Raw genomic sequence first — 27,721 nt, forward strand, 5'->3', positions numbered from 1 at the left:
GACCAGAAACAAACAGTTTGTGGACTGATCCCAGTTTTGGACTATCCTTTGAGTAGCACTGATTTAAGGATTTTAATAAACATAGATGACTTTTCAAGACTTTTACAAGGCAATGGTGGAGGTATTCTAGAAAAAAAAAACAAAAAAGAACCCCCAACCAAACAAAAAATCCCATTCTCACTCCAGTCTCTCTGCCTTCCTAAAAATGGGACCTTTTGTTATGTTGAAGGTCAAAGGTGTGTAGGACTGATTATGAGTCTCCTGTTTCATATTTGGCCTCAAGGTCCTTTCTGGGCCCCCCTTCTCACCAGTCCATAATCCACACATTTGAATTGAGCAGTGTGACAGATACTATGATTATCAGCTCACATTTTAAAGGTGGAGGGTCAGCCTCTTCGCCAAGTACATTAGGAAGGAAGTTTGAAGGTCCTTCCTGTTCCTAGTCTATTCGGATCCCTCAAAACACATCTCAAGTGTAAATGCCTCAATTCAACTGAAAAAAAATATGTCTTGAGCTCCGACTGCATGCGAGGTTCTAGGAGATACCACCTTAAAGAAGGTACCATCTCTGTTCTCACCTGGTTTATGGCACTTCTTGTATAGTCATTTATATCTCCAAAATATTTAGGCATTTGAGAATATTCTTTCCATCCCTAATGAAATCATGTCCTATCCTTCACAGTGTCAGGCAGCTCAGTGGGTCCTCAGTAAAAACTGAGGTAAATATCTGAATTCAGCAGACGTTAACCGAGCCCAGAACCTGAATCCCTGTCCAGGGACTAAATGCTGTGAACAGGGCTGCTGTCCCAAATCTCACTAACCCTGCACTCAGTGTCTCTCTTCCAGCCTCTTCACCACCCCATAACCCCACCCCCAAGGCTTAAAGCAGAAGCGACTTTGAAGAAGTCTGCTTCAGCTCCCCTGGTTCTCACGGGGCAAATTGACATCTGGTGTGAAGTTCTCATTACAGTAGGCCCAAGACAGGAGAAAACCAGGTGGAGGAAGGGGCCTTTAAAAACAAGTCTTGCTCAACTTACACAACTGCCAACCCTCAGGTAGGCATCACCACCTTCTCCCTCTCTGCCCTCCCCACCCCGCCCCGGAAGGAAATGAGAGTTAGTAAAAGCTACAATGGCAAGGCCCAGTGCTGGGTACCACGCGGGCACAAAGGTGAGCCAAACAGGTTTTTTGCCCTCAAGAATTCATAATGGGCAAATCAGAACAATTTCAACTACAATGCAAAGTGAAAAGTGCCAAGTGTTGCAATGTTGGCATATGGAGAAACCACTGTGGGAGAACAGATGGGGGAAGAGAATCACAAATGGTGAAAATTCAGAGGATGTATCTTTGGGTTAAGCCTTGGAGGATAGGTAATACAAATAATGGGTAATACTCAGAGACTGCTTCCTACCTACCAGGTACTGCAGTTGGTGGTATACACACAGCTCATTTGGGGCTCACAACAGGTGTGCTGAGGGGGTGCTCTTCTTATTAGTCCCATTTCATAGTGAGGAAACTGAGGCACAGAGAGTGACCAATTTGTCCAAGGTTCCAGGCTAGTAAGAAATGGAGGGGGATTTGAAATCATGCACGATAACTCTAACGCTGGTGCTCTTAACCGTCACTTCAGGAGCAAAGGAGACCATGAGGGAAGTCATAGCCTCGTGCAGGGGTAGCCCAGGACGCAGGGAGGAGTCTGTGAGGCTGGAGCACAGGGTCGGGAGTGGGGGGAGGCGGGAGGGAACAGAGAGCAGTGCTGTTTGATCCTTACGGCAGCAGTGGAATCTATATGTCAAACTCTGGGCTTTACATATAATATTTCCTCTGACTTCACCACATCCCTATTGGACAGGTACTACTATCCCCATTTTACAGATAAGAGAACTGAGGCACAGAGAAGTAACTTATTCAAGGTCACACGACTGGTAGTGGCGCTGGGATGTGAACCCACTGTGCCAGCTCAGTGTTCTCGTGGGGGTGGAAGCCCTTTGCGTGCTGCCCAGTGCCTCGACTCCCCCCACCCCGCCCCAAGTCTACACATCCTGTCCATTCCCACCCACCTTTACCCCGGGCCCCCTACTCCCACCCCGCGCATTCAGCCACAACCGCCCAGCCCACGGCCACAGGGTTGGAGGCCACTTGGCGCCCAGAACAACTTCTGCTCCCAGAAAGCTTTGCGTTCCCCCCGAATAAAGAGCCTTTGAGCCCGGGAGCCCCGCCCCGCGCGAGCCTGGGGCGGCAGTGGGCGTGTCCCCGGCGGCGGCGCCCGCGGCCCTGGGCGGGGCCTGGTTGCAGCACGGGGCTGCGGGGCAGCGGGGCGGCTAAGCTGGCTCGCTCTGCGCGCAGGTGGCTCCTCCTCCGCCTCTCCCGAGCCGCAGGCACCTGGGCGGCTGCGGTGGGACTGTTTTTGTGCCCGGCTCCGGGGGCCCGCGACGGCCGCTGCACGCCTGGGTCCATTGTTTCTGTCTCTTCCGGGCAGGTGCCGGCGGCGCGCAGGGGCCGCACGTGCCCAAGCGGCGGCCGGCGCGCAGGGACCCGCGGGCGCCGGCAGGGGCGTCCCCGGGCGCGCGGCGGGGGATGAAGTACCTGAAGCCGTGGTGGTCGGACGGCGGCAACCTCCTGCACCTCACTATCCTGCTGAGCTTGGCGGGGCTTCGCCTGGACCTGGACCTGGACCTGGACCTCTACCTGCTGCTCCCGCCGCGGACCCTGCTCGGAGATGAGCTTCTGCTCCCGGGCGGCCCGACGAGCCCTGCCTACGCGCTCAGCCCCTTCCCGGCCTCGGGAGGGTGGGTGCGCGCCGAGCTCCTACACCCCAAGGGCCGGGAGCGGGACCCCGTGGCGCCGCCGGAGGGCCGGCTGCTCCGGGAGGTGCGCGCGCTTGGGGTCCCCTTCATTCCCTGCACCCGAGTGGACGCGTGGCTGGTGCACAGCGTGGCTGCCGGGGACGCCGACGGGGCCCACGCGCTGCTCGGCGCCGCCGCCGCCTCTTCGGCCGGAGGAGTGGGCGCCGGCGTGAACGGCGTTAGCCAGGCTGCGCCGGGTAGCGGCGGGAATCCCAGAGCGGCTCCGAGTAGCCCCTTGGCCGCCGGGGAGGAGGAGAAGGCTCCCGCGGAACCGACGGCTCAAGTGTCGGACGCCGGCGGACACGCGAGCGAGGTAACAGGAGAGCGGGACGCGAGCGGGGTGCTGGGGGACCTGGCCGGGAGCCCTGGAGGGTAGCGAGGGACCTGGGGGGGGGCACCCCGGCGTTCTTCCACCCTCCGCCCCCGGGGGTTGCGGGTTTGCGGACGACTGTGCGCCTATCTTTTTTGTGAATCCGAACGAAGCCTCTTAGTGCTGTCGCTGTGGCTCATAGGCTTTTGGGAATGAAGTGCGTGAAATCATCCGTTAGGTTTTAGAGAACACCTTTCCTGTGTTTGACGGCGATCAAGGGTAGTTCGGGGGTGGGGAGGGGAGACGGTATGCTGGAAATTTTCTGGCCCACTCTCTTCGTTCGGTACCTCGTGTAAACTGAAATGTCTTTTTCTGGAACTGAAGGAGGCCTTGGCCTCCGGGAGGATTCACGTTTCTCTTAAGAACCACGCACCCGGCCCACCACGGTGGCCCCCTCTGGATTTTAACCCACTGCAGTTCGTTTTTTGATGCGTCCCTGGATTAAGCAGCTGTGGTCAATGCTAGCGCACAAACGGACCTGCTCGTGCCTAACCATACCCCACGCCTAACAATCCTCCTTCCCCCGGAACTTGTGTAACCCCTTTTTAGCATAAAGAAAACAGGTACCCTGACAGTCACCTAGTGACTAACAAGTCCCCTTTGGTTTGTAGGTTCAAACCTTTCAGTGTAACTTTCTTTTAAAACAAAGTTCACCGAGATGTGTTGACTGAAGCATCTGGTGCTCCCAACGGCAAGTTGGAGTCTAAAGACGCAGCACAGCAATTTCCACAAAATGGCCTTATCCAAAGTTCCCTCAAAGGGGCCTTTTTCATTCTCTCTTGGCCCAAACCTTAGTGTTAACAATCGGTAGTGATCAACAAGAGTTCCTTGGACGTTGTTTTTTGTGGACTGCAGTCTTATGCAAAGTGGGAATTGGGGCCAGACTGGTTTGTTTGCTGCTCTTCAGAATTGCCCTGTTTGTGTAGGCAGTTGCCAGATGAGCTTCTCCACCCTCTCCTGGAGGGGTCATTGTGCCGAAGTGCTGGGTGATTCAGTGTTATGCAGATCTGATCCCTTCCTCTTCCTGGGGCCGGAACTAATGGCGAGGGTGTTGGTGAGATTCTCGGTGGGCTCCTTTCTGTTCAGAACACCAGGAGGGGAAGATTCTTTCAGCTCACTCGTCCACTCTCTCTCTACCCTGTGGGGTGGTCTCACCTGGATCCCCTGCCCCTGCAGGAGTGGTATGCGCTGCACTGCTACCTTTCCCGATCCTGCGACATACATGGATGAAAGCCAGTGCGGGCTGCCGGCCCAGATGGCACCCTGCCCTTATCACAGCTGAATGCCAGCCGGCCTGCAAAATGTGCAGGGAGGGAGATGAGGCTGTTCGCTCTTCAAGGACTTCCCTCCCCGGCCCAGCCTCTCCTGGTTGATACCTAGTTAGACCAGCAAGCCTGCCTTGGGGGAAGCTCTGAGGACCTAGGCCCAGCCAGACCTTGGATGCCCTGAGCCCAGATTTCCTAGGGGAGAGGGTGAGGTTCACACCGGGCCATTCTTCTGGTGTTGCCTTCCCCAGCTGGCATGTGTGGACCTGCTGGACCGTGGTAGCTGCTGGGATGACCTGATTTTGTTAATTCTGACGATGATCAGCTGTCGTGCACCTTACAGTTTTCACAGCCAATTCACCTTTATTGGTAACACCTTTTACATGCCCTTATGCAGTCCACAGGCCAGGCATCCTTATATCCAATTCGTATTTAAGGAAAATAGAGGCCCAGCGAGGTTGGGGGGCTTGGCTAAACCAACACAGTTAATGAGTGCCAGAAGTGGGTCTAGACCCTGAACTTCCTGGCTCCCGGGCTGGCACATTAAGCATCTACACTGTACTCAGGTTTTCTGTGCAAGCTTGCAGCCGGAATGGGGCAATGTGCCCCACTCCTGACCCCAGCACCACTGCTCTCCAATGCTGGATTGACTTTTAAAAGCAGATTGTACCATCCATAATGCCAAAGTTACAATTTGAAACCATGACTCTGGAGAAAATGAGCTGAAAAAACAGCACTGGTTTTTGCAGTCAGCAAAGCTGCATGTTGGGGCATCACATAATAATCTGCCCTCATATAGGTTACTTTAATCTCCCCAGGTCTCAGTGTTTCGTCTGTTGAGTGGGAAAGTAATGCTTACCCTCAAGGGTGTTGTGCCAGTTAAGTAGGAAAAGCACGTGCGAAGTGCCAGCCCAGTGCCTGGGCTGTAATTGTTGTTCTCTTCTTTTGCTCCCATCCTCAGCCCACCCTCCTTAACCTGTCCCCACTCACATTATTCCCTTTTGTCTTGTTTGTCTATATGTGTGGCTTGGTTGTTTGTTTGTTAAGGGGGTGGGGTGTGTTGGAGCCAGACTGCCTGGTTTGGGATCCCAGCTCTACCACGCATTGCTGTGTGACCTCGGGCCATTTCTTAACCAGTCTGTGCTTCATTCGCACCTGCACGATGGGAATAATAATGGTGCCTACCACAGGGGGTTGTTGTGAGAATTAAACAATTCATTCCATGCAACAGGCTTAGAACTGTGCCTGTCCCGTCTTAAATGCTCAATAAATGTTAACTTCGAAGAGAGTGAGTGCTGTGCCCCATAGGAACATCATAGGTTTGTTTTGTTTTAAAATAGATAATTCTGGTGGCTTACATTTGAGTTGTAGGAGATTCCAGTTTTATAGTGTAACTTTCCATAATTTTTGTACATGTGCAAAAATATTTTGGAGTAGGGGATTTTCCAAGTATCAAAAGAAGTACTGCTTTGGTTTGTTTCACTTCTTAGTGGGGCTAATCATTAGCTGCAAACAGTATGTGGAATTCCCCAGGGTAGACAAGCTTCCCTTCTTAACCAGAGCCATTCACTCCCAACCCATGAAGCGCATGTTCTTCAAACTCACGCATGGGTTAAACAAAGAAATGAACAGTTGTTGCAGAATTGTGTGTGTTAGCATATTTGAAGATGGGGTGACTGCTAAAAGCCAGCATCCGTATTTCAGAGAACTGTTGCCACTTTGAAACTGAGAGGGGTTGTGGTCATCTTGATGTGATTTCATGCCCTGGGACAGACGGGGACCCTCTGCTGGGTGAGGGGTACAGCAGGACCTCAGATTTACTGTCCTTTGGACTTGGTTTCTTCAGGTCACAGGAAGAATCTGATACAGTCAATATTTGCTTCTAAAAGTAAAGGGGGGCTTCCCTGGTGGCGCAGTGGTTGAGAGTCCGCCTGCCGATGCAGGGGACACGGGTTCGTGCCCCGGTCCGGGAGGATCCCACATGCCGCGGAGCGGCTGGGCCCGTGAGCCATGGCTGCTGAGCCTGCGCGTCCGGAGCCTGTGCTCCGCAACGGGAGAGGCCACAGCAGTGAGGCCTGCGTACCGCAATCAATCAATCAATCAGTAAATAAATAAATAAATAAGTTTAAAATAAAAGTAAAGGGAAGGGAAAAAAGGTCCTTGATTGATAAAGTAAAAGTTGGTTTTTGTTTCAAAATCAAAGATAGTCCCTGATGCCCGGGCAATTGGAGAGAGATGAAATATCAAACACTTGCCAGTTTTCAGCTCACAGCCATGGTACAGAGATAGTCTTATATGTAATTACATCCGTTGCAGTACAAGGTTTCACAGTAGACTTTGTTTTACTTACTAAAATACGCAGTGAAGATGCACCTATGGTCTTCTTATTGGAAAGGATGGCATGGGTCACTGCATTAGCGTCCTAGGGCTGCTGCAACAAAGTACCACAAACCAGGTGGCTTAAACAACAGAAATATATTGTCTCACAGTTCTGGGGGCAAAAAGTTGGAGGTAAGGTCTCAGCAGAGTTCCTTCGCTCCTAGCTTCTGGCAGTTTGCTGGCAATCTTTGGCAACCCTTGGTTTCTACTGCATCACCCCAGTCTCTGCCTTCTGCATGTGGCATTGTCCCTGTACGCATGTCTGTAGCCAGCTTTCCCTCTTTATAGGACACCAGTCATATAGGATCAAGGGCCCACCCTACTCGTCCTAACTAATCACGTCAGCAATGACCCAGTTTCCAAATAAGGTCATATTCTGGGGTACTGAGGGCTATGACTTCAACATGAATTTCAAGGGACTCAATCCAATCTGTTATGCAGTCACCATCTCTCTTTCCTGGCACCTTTTGGGGTGTTCAGCTTTGCTTATCAAGTATGCTCCAGTTGTTGAAAACTAAGTCAGCTGTCCTGGAAGCAGCTAGGCTATGCGTAGTGGCACTTGCAGAAGGACTTGGTATAAGTTCATGAGGAAATCGGGGTTTTTTGCTGGCTTGATGTGCCACAACCCCCAGGAACCTTATTCCAGACTTCTTCCAGTCAGCCCCCTTCACCTGAAGCGGTAGGTTACAGAGAGGTCATGTCTGCGGTGTATTGAGTCTCCTCTTTGCTCCCCCTGCTTCTCAGCTCAACTCAGAATCTGCACCAGCGAGCAGACCCAGGCAGGCTGTTCTAGTGGTCAGTGTGCCGGGCCTGGAGTTAGACCAGCTTGGGTAGCTGTAGGGCTCAGCTCACCGCTGACTTGTTATATGACCCAGAGCACAGTTCTTGACCTCCCCGTGCCTTGGTTCTCATATCTGTAAAATGGGATGGTAAGGGTACCTTCACGAGCTGTCGTGGGGGTTAAAAGAGATCACACAGGTTCAACAGGGTTGGTACATGGTAAGCCCTGGATAATGTTAGCAGCTGCTGTTAATTCAGCAGGGCCTCTCTAATGCCCCTTCCCAACTTACTCCTGTGCGTTCCGTTGCCACGTGCAGGTTTCCAAAGCACGCCTTGGTCCTAACCATTTTCATCTGGGGAGCTTCCACTAGCTCCCCCTTACCTACCAATTTGATATTTTGTCATTCAAGGCTCCCCGTTTGGCCGGTGTGGCTCCCCTAGCTGAGCCCATCTCCCTCTGATCCTCCACCTGTAGCCTCCTTTCCTGCTGTAACTTTCTCCCTTCCTTTTCCCCAGACAGCAGTGCTTTCCTGCCTTCTACTTCGTTGCCTTTGCCCAGAATGCCTCCTTTCATTCCTCTCGAGTCTTTGACTGTTAAGTTCTGGCTTCTCTCCACTATCACCTCATCTACAAGCACTTCCCGTCCCTTCCTTTGAGCCCTGTTGCACTTTGTGACATTTCTTCTGTGGGACTTGCATCCTCTACTTTGAACCGCAGTGTCTTGAGTGTGGAAACTGGATCTTTGCTTTTAACCTGCAAATGGCGCCCAGGGACGGGGTTGGGAGCACAGGCCGGTTCAGCCAGCGTCTGCTGAGCGCTCCTCATCCATCCTCCACGTTGGCTCTGCAGAACTTCCAAGATGCTGTGAGCTTGAATATGTCTTGGGACCTTCAAGGCCAGAGTCCCAACCAGAAAGTAGGTCATATCCGAAATCCTGATGGGCCGTCTGACCACTTAATGCCAATTTGAGTGGATGGGGCAGTGGCAAGCAGACTTGCAGGTTGGCATCCTAATTAATCAGGTGGTGAAACTCAGGATTGCCTAAAGTGATATAGCAAGTTAGTGACCTTGCCCAGAATACACAGGTCACTGTTCTTAAGCCCTGAGTAAACCATACCTCCCTCCCACCCACTACAAAACTTAAAACGTAAAAACAAGCTTCTCCCATTTGTGGCAGCCTTTTGATATGAATAATTTATTCTCAAAATCTAGTTAAGGATCTGCATTAATATTCAAATACACTTCTGGAGAGCTGGAGCAGGCTGAGGCTCAGGTACACAGCTGGGTGGTTTTTGGTTGAGTTGCAGGTGGTGGTTGGCAGAGTATGGGCAGTGGCTAGAAGCAAGGCACGGCCTTTTGAGATTGGGTGCACCCGGGTTCCCACTGGCATCAGCCAGTGTTCTCTAGAGAACGCAGCCAGCATGAGAGATTGTGTGTGTGTGTGTGTGTTTAAGAGACTTATTTCACGGAATTGGCTAGCGTGTTTGTGGAGGCTGGGCACATCCAGACTCTAGGGCAGCTGGAAACCACCAGCAGGAGCTAATGCTGCAGGCTTGAGGCAGAATTTCTTCCTCAGGGAAACCCCACTTTTGCCCTTAAAGGCTTTCTTTCAACTGATTGGATGAGATAAGGCCCACTCAGATTACAGAAGTTAATCTTTTTTACTGAAAGTCACCTGGTTGGTTGCAGCTGTTAGCCACATCTACAAAATACCTTCACAGCAACACCTAGGTTAGTGTTTGACTGACTTCTAGGTACGATAGCCTGGGCACGCTGACACCTAAAACTAGTCGTCACCCCATCCCAGCTCCGTCTCTTCCTGGGCAACCTCCATGGGCCGTGGTATCCAAATTGTAAAAGGAGAATATTAACCTCTTTCTGGGAGAGTTTGAGGATTAGATAATGCTGTATGTTAAAGGACTAGGACCGTTCCTGGCATGTTAATAAATATTCAACTGATGATTTGCTCACAGTGCCCCTGAGCTGGGGGTTGAATCCCCAGGAAAGTCCTGTCTTCCGGAGGACATAACGGAAGACTGCTAGGTCATGAAGGAGGCCTTGGGCGTGTTGGGGAGGCAGAAGCCTGAAGGCTCATCTGAAGGAAGACCTTCTCAGCCTTTCTTTAGAGCTGAGTTTCTCATCCCAGTGAGTGTATCAATTACCTGGTTGCTTGTTACAATGTAGATTTCAGGGCCCACCCCTGACTGGCTGAATCAGCCTCTCAGGTGAGGCCTGGGTTGGGTTCTGCAGTTTAGAAGACCTCCAGGTGATTCTTGCGCTGCCCAAGCTTGACCTCAGCCATGGTGTTCCTCCCCCAGGGCCTTTGACTACCCAGCAACGTGTGAATGGAGGGGGTGCCTGGCTGAAAACTGCCTTTCTATGAATTGAAGGCCCAGAAGAGCTCATGGACTGGGCCAGAGTTACCTGCTTGGGCAGCAGGACCTGGGCTAGTGCCCTGGTTTGCCAGCTGTTGTTTTCTTTTATTATTTTTTTTAACATCTTTATTGGAGTATAATTGCTTTACAGTGTTGTGTTAGTTTCTGCTGTACAACAAAGGGAATCAGCTATATGTATACATATATCCCCATATCCCCTCCCTCTTGCATCTCCCTCCCACCCTCCCTATCCCACCCCTCTAGGTGGTCACAAAGCACCAAGCTGATCTCCCTGTGCCATGCAGCTGCTTCCCACTAGCTATCTATTTTACATTTGGTAGTGCATATATGTCACTACTACTCTTTCACTGCATCCCAGCTTACCCTTCCCCATCCCTGTGTCCTCAAGTCCATTCTCTGCGTCTGTGTCTTTATTCCTGTCCTGCCCCTAGGTTCTTCAGAACCTTTTTTTTTTTTTTTTTTTTTTTAGATTCCATATATATGTGTTAGCATTCGGTATTTGTTTTTCTCTTTCTGACTTCACTCTGTATGACAGTCTCTAGATTCATCCAGGTCTCTACAAATGACCCAATTTCATTCCTTTTTATGGCTGAGTAATATTCCATTGCATATATGTACCACATCTTCTTTATCCATTTGTCTGTCGATGGGCATTTAGGTTGCTTCCATGACCTGGCTATTGTAAATAGAGGTGCAATGAACATTGTGGTACATGACTCTTTTTGAATTATGGTTTTCTCTGGGTATACGCCCAGTAGTGGGATTGCTGGGTCATATGGTAATTCTATTTTTAGGTTTTTAAGGAACCTCCGTACTGTTCTCCATAGTGGCTGTATCAGTTTACATTCCCACCAACAGTGCAAGAGTGTTCCCTTTCCTCCACACCCTTTCCAGCATTTGTTGTTTGTAGATTTTCTGATGATGCCCATTCTAACTGGTGTGAGGTGATACCTCACTGTAGTTATGATTTGCATTTCTCTAATAATTAGTGATGTTGAGCAGCTTTTCATGTGCTTCTTGGCCATCTGTATGTCTTCTTTGGAGTAATGACTATTTCGGTCTTCTGCCCATTTTTGGATTGGGTTGTTTGGTTTTTTAATATTGAGCTACATGAGCTGTTTATATATTTTGGAGATTAATCCTTTGTCCATTTATTCCTTTGCAAATATTTTCTCCCATTCTGAGGGTTTTCTTTTCATCTTTTTAATGGTTTCCTTTGCTGTGCAAAAACGTTTAAGTTTCATTAGGTCCCATTTGTTTATTTTTGTTTTTATTTCCATTTCTCTAGGAGGTGGGTCAAAAAGGATCTTGCTGTGATTTATGTCACAGAGTGTTCTGCCTATGTTTTCCTCTAAGAGTTTCATAGTGTCTGGCCTTACATTTAGGTCTTTAATCCATTTTGAGTTTATTTTTGTGTATGGTGTTAGGGAGTATTCTAATTTCATTCTTTTACATGTAGCTGTCCAGTTTTCCCACCACCACTTACTGAAGAGGCTGCCTTTTCTCCATTGTATACTCTTGCCTCCTTTATCAAAGATAAGGTGACTGTATGTGCATGGGTTTATCTCTGGGCATTCTATCCTGTTCCATTGATCTATATTTCTCTTTTTGTGCCAGTACCATACTGTCTTGATTACCGTAGCTTTGTAGTATAGTCTGAAGTCAGGGAGTCTGATTCCTCCAGCTCCGTTTTTCTTTTTCAAGATTGTTTTGTCTGTTTGGGGTCTTTTGTGTTCCCACACAAATTGTGAAATTTTTTGTTGTAGTTCTGTGAAAAATGCCATTGGTAGTTTGTTACGGATTGCACTGAACTTGTAGATTGCTTTGGGTAGTATAGTCATTTTCACAATGTTGATTCTTCCAATCCAAGAACATGGTATATCTCTCCATCTGTTTGTGTCATCTTTAATTTCTTTCATCAGTGTCTTATAGTTTTCTGCATACAGGTCTTTTGTCTCCTTAGGTAGGTTTATTCCTAGGTATTTTATTCTTTCTGTTGCAGTGGTAAATGGGAGTGTTTCCTTAATTTCTCTTTCAGATTTTTCATCATTAGCGTATAGGAATGCAAGAGATTTCTGTGCATTAAATGTGTATCCTGCTACTCTACCAAATTCATTGATTGGCTCTTGTAGTTTTCTGGTAGCATCTTTAGGATTCTCTGTATAGTATGTCATCTGCAAACAGTGACAGTTTTACTTCTTCTTTTCCAATTTGGATTCCTTTTACTTCTTTTTCTTCTCTGATTTCTGTGGCTAAAACTTCCAAAGCTATGTTGAATAACAGTGGCGAGAGTGGGCAACCTTGTCTTGTTCCTGATCTTAGAGGAAATGGTTTCAGTCTTTCACCACTGAGAACGATGCTGGCTGTGGGTTTGTCATATATGGCCTTTATTATGTTGAGGTAGGTTCCCTCTATGCCTACTTTCTGGAGAGTTTTTAATCATAAATGGGTGTTGAATTTTGTCAAAAGCTTTTTCTGCATCTATTGAGATTATCATACGGTTTTATCCTTCAGTTTGTTAATATGGTGTATCACATTGATTGATTTGCATATATTGAAGAATCCTTGCATTCCTGGGATAAATCCCACTTGATCATGGTGTATGATCCTTTTCATGTGCTGTTGGATTCTGTTTGCTAGTATTTTGTTCAGGATTTCTGCATCTATGTTCATCAGAGATACTGGCCTGTAGTTTTCTTTTTTTGTGACATCTTTGTCTGGGTTTGGTATCAGGGTGATGGTGGCCTCGTAGAATGAGTTTGGGAGTGTTCCTCCCTCTGCTATATTTTGGAAGAGTTTTAGAAGGACGGGTGTTAGCTCTTCTCTAAATGTTTGATAGTATTTGCCTGTGAAGTCATCTGGTCCTGGACTTTTGTTTGTTGGAAGATTTTTAATCACAGTTTCAATTTCAGTGCTTGTGATTGGTCTGTTTATATTTTCTATTTCTTCCTGGTTCAGTCTCAGAAGGTTGTGCTTTTCTAAGAATTTGTCCATTTCTTCCAGGTTGTCCATTTTATTGGCATATAGTTGCTTGTAGTAATCTCTCATGATCCTTTGTATTTCTGCAGTGTCAGTTGTTACTTCTCCTTTTTCATTTCTAATTCTATTGATTTGAGTCTTCTCCCTTTTTTTCTTCATGAGTCTGGCTGATGGTTTATCAGTTTTGTTTATCTTCTCAAAGAACCAGCTTTTAGTTTTATTGATCTTTGCTATTTATTGTTTCTTTCATTTCTTTTTCATTTATTTCTGATCTGATCTGATCTTTATGATTTCTCTCCTTCTGCTAACTTTGGGGGTTTTTGGTTCTTCTTTCTCTAATTGCTTTAGGTGTAAGGTTAGGTTGTTTATTTGAGATATTTCTTGTTTCTTGAGGTAGGATTTTATTGCTATGAACTTCCCTCTTAGAACTGCCATTGCTGCATCCCATAGGTTTTGGGTCGTCATGTTTTCATTGTCATTTGTTTCTAGGTATGTTTTGATTTCTTCATTGATCTCTTGGTTATTTAGTAGCTTATTGGTTAGCCTCCATGTGTTTGTATTTTTTTAGTTTTTTTCCCGTAATTGATATCTAGTCTCATAGCATTGTGGTCGGAAAAGATACTTGATACGATTTCAGTTTTCTTAAATTTACTAAGGCTTGATTTGTGACCCAAGATACGGTCTATCCTCGAGAGTGTTTCATGAGCACATGAGAAGAAAGTGTATTCTTTTGTTTTTGGATGACATGTCTTATAAATATCAATTAAGTCCATCTTGTTTAATGTGTCATTTAAAGCTAGTGTTTGCATATTTATTTTCATTTTGGGCGATCTGTCCATTGGTGAAAGTGGGGTGTTAAAGTCCCCTACTATGATTGTGTTACTGTCGATTTCCCCTTTTATGGCTGTTAGCACTTGCCTTATGTATTGAGGTGCTCCTATGTTGGGTGCATCTATATTTACAATTGTCATATCTTCTTCTTGAATTGATCCCTTGATCATTATGTAGTGTCCTTCTTTGTCTCTTGTAATAGTCTTTATTTTAAAGTCTATTTTGTCTGATATGAGAATTGCTACTCCAGCTTTCTTTTGATTTCCATTTGCATGGAGTATCTTTTTCCATCCCCTCACTTTCCGTCTGTATGTGTCCCTAGGTCTGAAGTGGGTCTCTTGTAGACAGCATATGTATGGGTCTTGTTTTTATATCCATTCAGCCATTCTTTGTCTTTTGGTTGGAGCATTTAATCCATTTACATTTAGGGTAGTTATCGATATGTATGTTCCTATTACATTTTCTTAATTGTTTTGGGTTGTTATTGTAAGTCTTTTCCTTCTCTTGTGTTTCCTGCCTAGAGAAGTTCCTTAGCATTTGCTGTAAAGCTGGTTTGTTGGTGCTGAATTCTCTTAACTTTTGCTTATCTGTAAAGGTTTTGATTTCTCCCTGGAATCTGAATGAGATCCTTGCTGGGTAGAGTAATCTTGGTTGTAGCTTTTTCCCTTTTATCTCTTTAGATATGGTCTGCCACTCACTTCTGGCTTGTGGATATTCTGCTGAAAAGTCAGCTGTTAACCTTATGGGGATTCCTTTGTATGTTATTTGTTGCTTTTCCCTTGCTGATTTCAATATTTTTTCTTTGTATTTAATTTTTGATAGTTTGATTAATATGTGTCTCAGTGTGTTTCTCTTTCGGTTTATCTTGTATTGTATTCTCTGTGCTTCCTGGACTTGATTGACTATTTCCTTTTCCATGTTAAGGAAGTTTTCAACTATAATCTCTTCAAATATTTTCTCAGACCCTTTCTTTCTCTCTTCTTCTTCGGACCCCTATAATTTGAATGTTGGTGCATTTAATGTTGTCCCAGAGGTCTCTGAGACTGTCCTCAATTCTTTTCATTCTTTTTTCTTTATTCTGCTCCCTGGCAGTTATTTCCACCATTTTATCTTCCAGCTCACTTATCCATTCTTCTGCCTCAGTGATTCTGTTATTGATTCCTTCTAGAGTACTTTTAATTTCAGTAATTCTGTTGTTCATCACTGTTTGTTTGCTCTTTAGTTCTTCTAGATCCTTGTTAAATGTTTCTTGTATTTTCTCCATTCTGTTTCCGAGATTTTGGATCATCTTTACTATTATTACTCTGAATTCTTTTTCAGGTAGGTTGCCTATTTGTCTTCATCTATTTGGTCTTATAGGTTTTTACCTTGCTCTTTCATCTGTGACAAATTTTTTTGTCATTTCTTTTTTCTTTTTTTTGATGGTGGTGCTGTATTCCTGTCTTACTGGTTGTTTGGCCTGAGACTTCCAGCACTGGAGTTTGTAGGCAGTTGGATAGAACTGGGTCTTGGTGCTGAGATGAGGACCTCCGGGAGGCCTCACTCCAACTGATATTCTCTGGGGTCTGAGGTTCTCTGTTGGTCCAGCAGTTTGGACTCGGAGCTCCCACCACAGGAGCTCGGGCCCGACCTCCGGCCTGGGAAGCAAGATCCCTCAAGCGCACAGTCCAGCAGCAGCTCCAGCCTCCTCTCTCAGTGTCTCACTGCGGGATGCCAGCTGCGGGATGCCAGCTGTTGTTTTAAAGTTAAAGCCAGATCTCTCTAGTTCCTTGCTGGGGGTGGGGAACTAGCTTGCCCCCCGAACTAATTATGAATGCAGAACTAACTTGCAAATAAGTGCAGTTTAAAATTAACTCGTGCTTAAGTTCTAGAACAGGTAATGCTAAGGTAAAAATATAAGAACAGCAGAGAACTTTCTGGGGAGGTAGAAATGTTCTACCTCACAGTTGAGGTGGAAGTTAAATGGGTGCCTGCATTTGTCAGAATTGTACAGCTAAAGTTTGGGATTGACATGTGCACCCTGCTATATTTTAAATAGATGACCAACAAGGACCTACTGTATAGCACAGGGAGCTCTGCTTAATATTCTGTAGTAACCTAAGTGGGAAAAGAATTTGAAAAAGAATAGATACATGTATATGTATAACTGAATCACTCTGCTATACACCTGAAACGAACACAACATTGTTAATCAACTATAATATATTGGGTTGGCCAGAAAGTTCGTTTGGTTAATAAATATGTTGTCCGATAAAGTTCTTGGTGAAAATGAAGTGTGTTTTATTTTTACCTAAAAGCAAATGAACTTTTTGGTCAACCCAATAAAATAAAAAAATTTTAAAGCTGTTTACAGCCCAGTAGGAAAGAAGAGACCCAAATAATTGTAATTTTACATAGAGTAGAAGAAATATCATAGGAGAAACCCTAGAAGCCATGGGATTTTAGAGACAGAAGAACCCAGTTTTAGCTAAGGGGCCCAAACGGAGAAGGTTCTGTATCCATGCAGAGGATGGGGTGGGTCAGCTCCCAACAGCCAGGGCTGTGGTGGGCAGGGCCTGCCTCACCAGCAGCTGTCAGTTCAGTACAAGTCCCTGGGTGTTTAGTTGTGATGAAGCACCCCAGCTCACAAGTTTACTATGGCTTCCTGTGGTGAGCATGGAACTTTCTTTTTCTCCTTTTTTTTTTTTTAATTGAGTCCCAGCCCCACGAGAGTAAAAATCACCTACGTACACACAAATAAAAAGTAACTTAGGGCTTCCCTGGTGGCGCAGTGGTTGAGAGTCCGCCTGCCGATGCAGGAGACACGGGTTCATACCCTGGTCCGGGAAGATCCCACATGCCACGGAGCGGCTGGGCCCGTGAGCCATGGCCGCTGAGCCTGCGCGTCCGGAGCCTGTGCTCCGCGATGGGAGGGGCCACAACAGTGAGAGGCCCACGTACAGCAAAAAAAAAAAAAAAAAAAAAAAAAAGTAACTTAATAATGGGTTTAGCTAACCCATTCTTTAAGGGCATGGGCCATAAATCTCCAGTATATACAACAGTGCTTATAAAACACATGTCTATTTCAGCTCCATGTCATTGAGTTGAGGAAGACAGGAAAAGAAGAGAGCAAAGAGGTAGTAATTACTGGCTACTAGGGGCTGGACTCACTTTCTCTTGGGGTTTTGATTGAGTTGTCACCAGTTAGTCGTTAATTGCAACTCTTCAGAATCAAAAAGCAGTAGAAAGGAGTAGTGATTAATGTCTATACAGCATCTTGAAATGTATAAAGTGCTTTTTCTCAACTAATTCCTTAAAATGTGAATTCGAAATATTACCCTTTCACATCACAGACGAGGAAACTGAGGGTCAAAATGGCCCAAGGTCACATAGCTGGTATGAGTAGGATGGGCCTCTTTTACTCAGCCTGTTTTGGACCTGAGCCTTCCTAGCCACGAGGCTTTCGTGGGGCCTTGCAGACTGTGCAAATTATACTAGAAGTGCAATAGGCCATTTTCACTTTCTAAATAGAAATATTATAATGTTGGACCCTCCACCCCTCCCTGCCTTGAGATCCTGGTGTCTGCACCCCTCTCCCCGCTGCAGGTTGCTAACTGTCACAAATTGGGTTCTCTGGGAAGGGGACTCTGAGCCCAAGTTTAGTGGGCAGGATGTTTCTAAGGGAATACCTTTGGGATTTACAGCTGTGGAAGGAAGTATAAGAAAGCACATTGGACAGAAGCAGAAGTGAAGCTGTGGAGCAGGCTGACAAAGCCAGGAGCTCTGGGGCTAAAGTGGCATATCACAGTTATCCTATGATGCGCCGAGGTGGCCAGGCCTTTGGGCCCTCCCTGCTCAGTCCTTGGATGTAGGTGCCCTGGGAAGTGTGTGGCCCTAGGTGAGGTGGCCCTGGGTAGGTGAGGCATTCCATAAAGGCCCAGCTGAGGGCTATCTGCCCGCATGTCCCGAGCAGCCACCAAGAGTCCATCCTCGAGGGCTGTCTGGGTTGCACAGCACCATGTGCGTTACACTGACCTGGGGAAATTCTCGTCCATCACTTCTTACTACACCTGTTTCTGTTAGCTTTATGGTAGGCTCTCAGTAAATGATCGTTGAATGAATAAGTGAAGGACTAGCTAAAAAAAATACTCACTGAATAACTAAGGCTGTGCAAGTTAAAGTATCTGTCTTTCCCAGGGCTTTGGCATTCAGTCAGTGCTTTTTATTCGTCCATCAACATTCTTGATAGTCACGCAGTCTTCTTCCCCTGTGCCCTCGTAGATAGGGTGGCCATTGGGACAGTCTTGGTTTATGCCTGTTGTCCAGCTTAATTGTTAATAGCACCCTCTTACCTTCTCAGAAATGGACTGGTTTGGGTGATATATCATATAGCCACTTATTCACGGACGCTTGGAGGGTCAGAAAGGGCCCTCTTCTGAAACCAGGCTTTCAGCACTGGGGTGACTTGCCCCAGCTGTCACGCTGCCTCTTCTGCCCCTTGCTGTGTGGCTGCAGAGGAAGCTGAGATTCCTGCTCTGACTGTGACTTTCCTCCCTTGGCCCTTTTGCTCCTCATGCCTCCATCCTTAGGCGTACTCAGGCATTCTCTCCCCTACTGTCTTCATAGTCACCACTTGTTTCATATGTGCATCCATCAGAGACTGAATGGGAGAAGGTGAGTAAAAATTTTATGCTACTACTGATCAAGACTAAGACCTGGATAGGAAAATGGACAAAGACCACAAATAGTTCACAGAAAAGGAAATAAAAATGCTTTCAAACTTGTGAAAGATGTTCAACCTCATTCATAATAAGAGAAATAGAAATTAAAACTACAACGAGGTGCCAGTTTTCATCTATCACATTGGCACTTTTGTTAGTAGGATTATTGTAAATTACCACAAACATTTTTGGAGGGCCATTGAGTAGAATCCATCAAATGAAAAATACAAGTTATCTGTTGACCTAGCATACATTCTAGGAATTTATTCTACTTGCACGTGAGTGCAAAGAAGTATGTGTGAGGACACTTTAATATCTTTTTTTTTAAGAAATGATTGGAAACATCTAAATATCCATCATTAAGAAACTAATCAAATATGTTATGGTAACAGGAATGTATTCATTTCTCTCCTCTGTACACAACTCTTTCTTTTTTTAGATCTCAGCTAAAATAGCACCTCCCCTGAGAGGCCTTCCCTAACCAGTCTTTCTAAAGGAAAGACCTCTTCTCTCTTTCACTTGCCATAACTTGCAGTAATTTTCTTAGTTCACTTGTATTTTGAGCTCCCTCTCCCTTTAGAATGTAAGCTCTGAAGGGGCAGTCTAGAATTCTTTTTTCACTATTGTATCTCCAGCATCTATCAGTAGCATAGTATTGGGCTGGCCAAAAAGTTTGTTTGGATTTTTCCATAACATCTTACAGAAAGACCCGAACAAACTTTTGGCCAACCCAATATTTGGCACTTAATATGTATTGATTGAATGAACGACTTTAAAAAAAGGCTGTTGAATCTCAAATAAAACTGCATGTTATCCTTATTGGTGAAACATTAAAATAAAAATAAAGAATGTCAGGTGTGGTAATGTGATTTAGTGTGTATTTGGTCCTCATCTCCCCCTCAATCCCCATTTGGCAGAGCTACCAAAGACCTTGGAATTTCCTAAGCATTAAGAGCAATGGGAGCAACTCTTTTTTTTTTTTAATTTTTATTTATTTATTTTTGGCTGTGTTGGGTCTTCGTCTCTGCACGAGGGCTTTCTCTAGTTGCGGCGAGCGGGGGCCACTCTTCATCGCGGTGCGCGGGCCTCTCACTGTCGCGGCCTCTCTTGTTGCGGAGCACAGGCTCCAGACGCGCAGGCTCAGTAGTTGTGGCTCACGGGCCTAGTTGCTCCGCGGTATGTGGGGTCTTCCCGGACCAGGGCTCGAACCCGTGTCCCTGCATCGGCAGGCAGACTCTCAACCACTGCGCCACCAGGGAAGCCCGGGAGCAACTCTTGTTACAATATTACTGAAATAGCTCCAGAGCCGTAAAAGTGAAAGGAGTGTCTTCGTATTCATAACATGCCACTTCTAACCACACCTGACTTATGTTAATGAGGTGACTTTTGGAGAGCCCCCTAAGGATGGGGGGTGGTTGCCAGGGGAACCAACCAAGTGATGAGAGGGTTGGAATTTTAAACCCCACCTCCCAGACCTCTGGGGAAGCAACTGAAGACTGAGTGAAGTCACTAATAGCCAATGATTTGATCAACCATGCCTGTGTAATGAAGCCTCCATAAAAAACCAGAAGGGCGGGGTTTGGAGATCTTTCAGGTTGGGGAACACATGGAGGTGCTGGGAGAGTGGTGCAAGGCATGGAGGCTCTGTGCCCCTTCCCACAATCCTTGCTCTTAGGCATCTGTTTGTTTCTGAGTTTTGTCCTTTTGTAATAAGATGGTAATCTAGTAAGTAACCTGTTTTCCTGAGATCTGTGGGACACTCTAGCAAACTAAACTGGAGGAGGAGGGATTGTGGAGACCTTCTATTTATAGGCACTTGGTGGGAGGCACAGGTGACAACCTGGACTTGGAATTGACCTCTGAAGGGGAGGCGGCGTCTTTGAGACCGAGCCCTTAAGCTGTGGGATCTGATATTATCTCCAATTAGATGGTGTCAGAACTGAGTTAAATTATAGGACACCCAGTTGGTGTCACAGAATTGCTAGGTGTATGGAAAACCCACACATCTGGTGTCAGAGAAGTAGTGAAGCAGTAGACTATTGAGAATAGAGGGGCGACAGAGTGTTCTCTTTTACATCAGGTATCACCATTGTTATTGAAGAGTATTCTGGAAGCATGATCAAAGCAACTGGACAAGAAAATGAAATGAATTTAAATGTTGGGAAGGAAGAGGTGAAAATAATCAGTAAAGCAGTTGATATGACTATATATACTTCGGGAGAAAAATACAGATTAACAGAAATTATAATGGAAGAATAGTTTTCCTGAGTCTACCTTTTGCTGTTGCCCTGGCCAAAGTGGTTTTGCTATGTAGGGATTTTTGGGATAGCTTTAATCAGATATAATTTCAAACTTTAAAGTTGCAAGAATAGTATATATCCCTTACTTAGATTTACCTATTGTTTACATTTTGCCCCGTTTGAGTTACCTATTTATAATAACATCTATATACACATCTTAATTCTTTCATTCTGAAACATTTAAGGATGAATTGAAGCTATTGTGTATAGTATTTCCTACAAAATGATTTTTTTTCTATAACCAATTAATCAAAATCAGGAAAATTTAACATAAGTTTAAGACTATAATCTGTTGTCCATATCCAAATTTTACCTATTGCCCCAGTAACGTCCTGTGTAACTACTTTTTCTCCTGGGTCTGCATCTAACCCAGGATCACACATTGCATTTAGTTCTCAAATCTTGTAAGTCATCTTTAATTTGGAAAAGGTATTTCAGTTCTTGACCTTTAAGTTTTGGAAGAGCATCAATCAGTTATTTTGTGAAGTGGCCCCCAGTTTTGATTTATCTGATGTTTCCTCATTACATTGAGATTATGAATACCACAGACGTGGTATTGTATCCTTCATATCGTATCAGGAGGCATCTTGGTTTATTGCCATATTGTGATGATAGATTTGACCACTTGGTTTAGATGGTGTTTGCCAGGTTTCTCCTAAAGTGTTATTTTTCTCTTTGTGTTTAAAAAGTAATCTGTGGAGTGACGCTTTGAGACTGTTTATTTTATTTTCATCAAATTTTTATTCCCTAGTTTTAGCGTTCATTTATGATTTTTAAAAATTTTATTTTTCGGCTGCGTTGGGCCTTCGTTGCTGCACGCCGGCTTTTCTCTCTAGTTGTGGTGAGCGGGGGCTGCTACAGTTCATTGCGGTGCGTGGGCTTCTCATTTTGCAGTGGCTTCTCTTGTTGTGGAGCATGGGCTCTAGGCATGTTGGCTTCAGCAGTTGTGGTGCATGGGCTCACTAGTTGCGGCATGCAGGCTCTAGGGTGTGTGGGCTTCAGTAGTTGTGGCGCATGGCTCTAGAGCTCAGGCTCAGTGGTTGTGGAGCACTGTCTTAGTTGTTCCGCGGCATGTGGGATCTTCCTGGACCAGGGCTCGAACCCGTGTCCCCTGCATTGGCAGGCGGATTCATTACCACTTGCCACCAGGCAAGTCCTTTAACCTATTTTCTGCTTCTTGCCATGTGATTTGTAGTCGTACAGAATTTCTCTACCTTCTGTTCTCCTCTTCCCGAGTTTTTAGGCATCTTGCATACTTTTGTTACCAAACACTCATACACTCTAAAAGTTTGATCGGTTTCCTTATGGGCTTGATGTAGTTGTGTATTAGCCACCTGTTCCGCTATTATTTATGTATTTATAGATAACATTCTTATGTTTGCAAGTTCATGTATGTCTCCACATGTGTTAACTCAAATATTAGATTAAGGGGACCCTGCTTCATGGTTCTAAAATAGATCATGTGATTTAGAGAGTTCCAGTGCCCACCAACAGCAAATTTATTTGTAAACAAAGTTAGCTGCCTCAGGAATCTAGAATTTTGAATTAGATTTTAAGGTTTAACAAAAGAAACCTTCCCTTGGCAAAAGACTGAGGTTAAAAGAGTGATGAGCAGTCTACCTTTTCCTTCCTTCCCTGAATTTAGGTAGGAATCAGGGTTTTAATTGCAGGAAAGAGCAAGACTTATGTCACCCATCAGAAATCCCCACCAAAGTCTTAGGGTGTTGTGTTTGGGAGTTCATCTATTCAACAACTATTATTAAGGGTCTACTGTGTGCCAGGCTCAGGGGTAGGCAGTGGGCATACAGCAGGAACCAAGCAGACAGAGTCCCTGCCCTCAGGGAATTTGCGTACTAGACAACAAACAAACAAATATATCAGCTGGCACTAAATGCTATGGGGGGAAAAAATAAAGCGAGATAAAAGAGACTGATATTAATGGGAGGGGGTTGCTTTTTTTTTTTGCGGTACGCAGGCCTCTCACTGTTGCGGTCTCTCCCGTTGCGGAGCACAGGCTCCGGACGAGCAGGCTCGGCGGCCATGGCTCACGGGCCTAGCCGCTCCGCGGCATGCGGGGCACGAACCCGTGTCCGCTGCATCGGCAGGCGGACTCTCGACCACCGTGCCGCCAGGGAAGCCCCGGGGGGTGCTTTTTTATAGAGAGTACTTAGGAAAGAAAAGTGAGATGGTGATATTTGAATAGGGACTTGAAGGAAGGGGTGCGGGGGCGCTGGGAGGGGTGGAGATGGGGGGAGGTGAGCAGAGGGAGCGCCTTACAAGCAGCAGGAACGGGGAAATTGGAAAGTTGAGAGAGTGCTTGCTGTGCCTAAGGCTGAGCGTTGGGGCATTTGCCATGTTTATATGGTGAAGATGAAGAATCAGCAAAGGAGAAGTAGTTGGTGAGGCAGGAGAGTAGAGAGAGAAGGTACTTGGATGCCAGGTGAAGAACCTGTTTCCAGAAAAAAGGGAGTAAACTAGTGAAATGTTGCTGATGGGTCAAATAGGTTGAAGATGGAGAACTGTAGCCTTGGGGGCACTGATGTGCTGCTTCAGTGGAGGGGTGGAGACAAACCCTCATTGAAATAGGTTCAAGAGAGAATGCACTGAGTCCGGATGACTCTCAAGAGGATTTTGCTCTCCAGCAGCGCAGAAAAATGGGATGGGATCTAAAGAGTAATGTGGGACCAAGAGAGGGACTTTTCAAGATGGGAGGTGTTATTGTGTGTTAGTAGGCTGATGGGAATTAGCCGATAGACAAGAAACAACTGTTGACGCAGAAAAGAGGATCGGGTAGCAGAAGCAATGTGCTTGAGCACACGAGCTCCTTGTGATCAAGTACTTGAACGGAGAGATCATTTGAGGCAGGAAGACTAGCATCCACAGTGTCAAGAGGGAGGCTGTTTGTTGTATAGTTTGGTGCAGTGAACAGAGGAGCAGGTAAAACCAAGTGGGCCACCAGCACATCAACTTCCTTTTCTGCTCTTGCTTTGATTTCTCTCCTTGTTTCTGGCATCTGTGGATTTCCATTTCTTTGACCTTCACTTTTTTTTTTTTTGAAGATGAACATTTCTGTGGTTTAGAGTGGGGGGCAGTGGTGCTGTCCTTGAGTTAGTCCAGTGGTGTTTTGTTGCTGGAAGAGATAAATTAAAAATAGATCCTTTGAAAGGATTTAAGAGGCCTTGATGTTATGTTACAGGGGAAACATACAGAGAACTTTTAATATCATAATTGAAAGTATCAGAATATACAGTATATGCTAAATGATAACTATTTGAATGTTCAGAAAAATTCTCTTGCCTTTTGTCTCCTCAGTTAAAGGTGGAAGGACTCATCTGCGTAAATAAGCATAGTTGAAAATATCAGAGATGTTAGTTTAAGCTTTATTGTTAACTTTTTTCAAAATAATTATATATTTACCTTTTTCCTGATTGTAAAAGAAATACATGTTTGTTGTAAAATATTCAAACAGTACAGAAATGTATAAAGTGAAGTCAGCTCTTCTAACCCACCCTGAAGTCCAGGGGCTTTATAAATGCATATAATTTTTAAATTATCCAGATCAGAACAGCCTCACAGTGAGTTCTTAAAAAGGACAGGACACAGGGCTTCCCTGGTGGCACAGTGGTTGAGAGTCTGCCTGCTGATGCAGGGGACATGGGTTCGTGCCCCGGTCCGGGATGATCCCACATGCCGCGGAGCGGCTGGGCCCGTGAGCCATGGCCGCTGAGCCTGCGCGTCCGGAGCCTGTGCTCTGCAACAGGAGAGGCCACAACAGTGAGAGGCCCACGTACCGCAAAAAAAAAAAAAAAAAAAGGGACAGGACACAAAACTGACCTTTGTTTCAGAATTAAATGTTTGATAATGAAATGCCAGTCTTAGCTTTTGACTTGTGGGTTTTCCTGATCACTGAGCAGTAAGTACAAAACAGTTTTAAAGATTTGACTTAATTGATGAAACGCGGATTTGTACTTAGCACATTTTGGGGTCCTTTTATAGGAGAATGAGGTACTAAGAGCTGTGGATCACAGTTCCCAGCATGAGGAAAATGACCAAACAGCATCAACCCAGAGGGAGAAATCACTACAGCAGAATGAAGATGAAACTAAAGTAGCAGATAAACCTGCCTGGAAGGCAGAAAGGACCTCTGAACCTAGAAACGAGGTAAGCAAGTCAGAATATCCTGGCCGTATCATTTTGGCTTTAAGGTAGATTTTACGGCTTTTGATAGTTTGTGTTGAGAATGAATTTTGTGTATGTGTGCCTTACCGTTAAGTAAATCTGATATATGAAAATACATGTTTTTTTAAAATTGTGGATGTGGTTATTTGGTTGACAAAGGAATCAGCCCACAGAACATTATATCTGGTTAAACTCAGACACCCATCCAGGAACCTGCTAGCGGGTTTTGTTGTGTTTGCAAGGGATAAAGAGATGGCTGGCATCCTGAACCCAGGAATCCTCAACCAACCAACCATTTGCAGAAGCAGCCAGGTTGGCTAAGTCTGGCAGGGTAAGCCAGAGGACTCTGCAGGCCTATTACCCTCAGTCCATCTGGGACTTGGGCGCAAGTCCTCACTCAAGTCTCCTGGCACGCCATGCTGAAGGGGCAGTCCCGGAGCCCACTTTGCATCTTTGACCAGGCCCAGTAGGATAACCTCCTTGGCTCCTCTCTATAACCACACTCATAAGCAGTGAAAAGGGTACGTAGAAAGATGAACTCCAGAAGCTAGGCTCAAGGGATGGATTCCTCCTGTAGCCTGTGCTTCCTCCCTTCTTTCACTTGGAACATAATCTGGAACATAATTCTGCTCTGAGGTCCTAGCCCACAAGCCTGGCAAACAAATGCTCCAGACGGGTCTGGAGGTTCCACAGACACTTCCCTTGGAAGGTGGCACCCTTGCAGGTCTTGCCCTGCTGGGTCTCTCAGCCCTGAATTGCCCCAGGTGGGCCTTGAACACTGTTGGGAGGGTAGAGAGTACCATGCCTTGGCCCTTCTCAGACAGCCGACCATCATTGTGGCCTTACCTATGTAACACCACACCGAACATCACGATTGGCAGTGAAGTCAGAAAACAGATCTGCTCCTTTTGCCCACCGACCACACCCCCACCCCCTCCAGCCTGTTCTAACCTGTTCTAGGGAACACACTGGGTGAAATCTGGGACAGACCCTGTGACTTCTAGATGACCGGAGAGAAATTCTTGTCTGATTATGTCAGTGCAGCAGCTGATAAATACAGCCAGTGTAACTCTCAAAAACTCTGAACTGAAACTTAGTTTGTCCTCCTCCTATCCCTGCTGCAGCCTCAAAGCCTGGCTGAGTGGAAAGGGGTGTGTGTGGCCAGCTTCTATTTCCCCAGTTCTTCCTCCCTTGCTTGTACAGCCAGTTGTCTTCTCTGGAGCTGAGGGTGTGATGGGTGGTTAAGAGCTCAGGAAAGGGGTTCCTTGACTGGTGCCAGCCTGAAACTGTTTCCCCTGGACCGAAGGACGTTATTTAAAACTGCTTCTCTGTTGGATGGGCTCTTTCATTTCACAGGTTCTTTGGAGACCCCACCGCCCTGCTGGGAGTCCTTCACCTGCCCTTCTCTTCACAAGGACACATGCACCTCCACCTCCACAACCACGTGCTGGTCCTGGAAACCTGCACCTCACCTCCTTTATCAGTCCAATCACTTCTCTAACAAGCCCTTGCTTGGCCTCTTGCCCTTATTTTTCAGGCAAGCTCTGGATGCATATCTGCTGTGTTCCCTAAACACACCATGTTTCTATGTGGTTTCTAAGTCCCTTTTTGCTAGTCTCACAGTGGGGAGCTCACCCCAAGGAACGCTCCCATTTTCACTTTACCTCTCAGGCTGTTCAACACTTTTATGACCTACAGTTGAGGATCCCATTGCAGCCTGGCATTTCACTGTGAAATGCAGGTGTTTCCACCTGCCTCTGCTCTTACCCACTGTTGTTCTCCCCAGGCCTTGTATTTTCCTTGTAATTCATGTACCTTCCTGTGGCTTTACCACCTGCTCACACACACACATCAGTGCCAGTGAACACTGAAAGAACCATATTTGTTTTGAAGGAGACATTTCAGCTCACTTTCCTGAGTGCCTCCCAAGTTATCTTTTTTGAGGCAAAAGATGTTTTTACCAGTCTCTTTACCACTTCATTGTGTATAGATCTATGCTCTTGGTTCACTTTTCTCCTGGGTAATGTCTTCACCAGACTTCCCAGAAAAGTAGCAACTGTGTTCTCTACTTTTTTGAATTACCTATAGTAACTAAGGTAGTTACAGTCACTGCTAGATAACAGGCACTCGTTAAATAATAATGAAGCGACAGATGAGGCAGGGAGCTTTCCTCAGAGAATTTAAAATTTGACTTGAGACAAACATCAATTTGAACAAAACCTTCTAGAAACACATCATTTAGAGCATGGCATGACAATTATACATTTCTTGTAGGAGCATCTAACAACGTGTCTGCTCTCTTACTGAGATGTTACTTAGTAGGGAGTTGTCTGTGACCAAAATGAATCACTGGCATATGAAAATACCTAGGATGACTGGCATAATTTACTCTTTAACAGTTAAGTTCTTTCTAGCCCCACTGCAAGCCTGGACTTAGCTAGCTGTTAATGAAGACTAAATACACAGTATATATAGGTGTATATATATATATACATATATATATATATATACTGCTCTGAAGATACTTTCTTCTCACTAAAGATAAGTTGAATTTATATAGTTTCATCTTTTAAAAGGTATAAAATTAAATGTGTCCACCATATTTTTAAAATACTCCTAGTGATCTCTGTTCAAAATGCAGTGAATTCTTGACGAAAAATAGAACTGTTTGTATTTTATGTGAAGATTTAGGAAGG

General features: G+C 45.6%; 1 protein-coding gene across 1 annotated transcript in view; it reads left to right on the forward strand.

Moving 5' to 3' along the window:
* Positions 1-2,258: 2,258 nt before the first annotated feature.
* Positions 2,259-27,721, forward strand: part of NFE2L3 (NFE2 like bZIP transcription factor 3) — a 34,083-nt gene continuing 8,620 nt past the window's right edge. The window contains exons 1-2 of the mRNA XM_081243727.1: positions 2,259-3,159; positions 24,843-25,007. Coding sequence (XP_081099853.1) covers positions 2,578-3,159; positions 24,843-25,007 — 747 coding nt within the window. The 5' untranslated portion in view covers positions 2,259-2,577. The remainder of the gene's footprint in view (positions 3,160-24,842; positions 25,008-27,721) is intronic.

The sequence above is a fragment of the Mesoplodon bidens genome, assembly GCF_964165515.1.
Source record: "Mesoplodon bidens genome assembly, chromosome: 9".
In the NCBI taxonomy this organism is placed as follows: Eukaryota; Metazoa; Chordata; class Mammalia; order Artiodactyla; family Ziphiidae; genus Mesoplodon; species Mesoplodon bidens.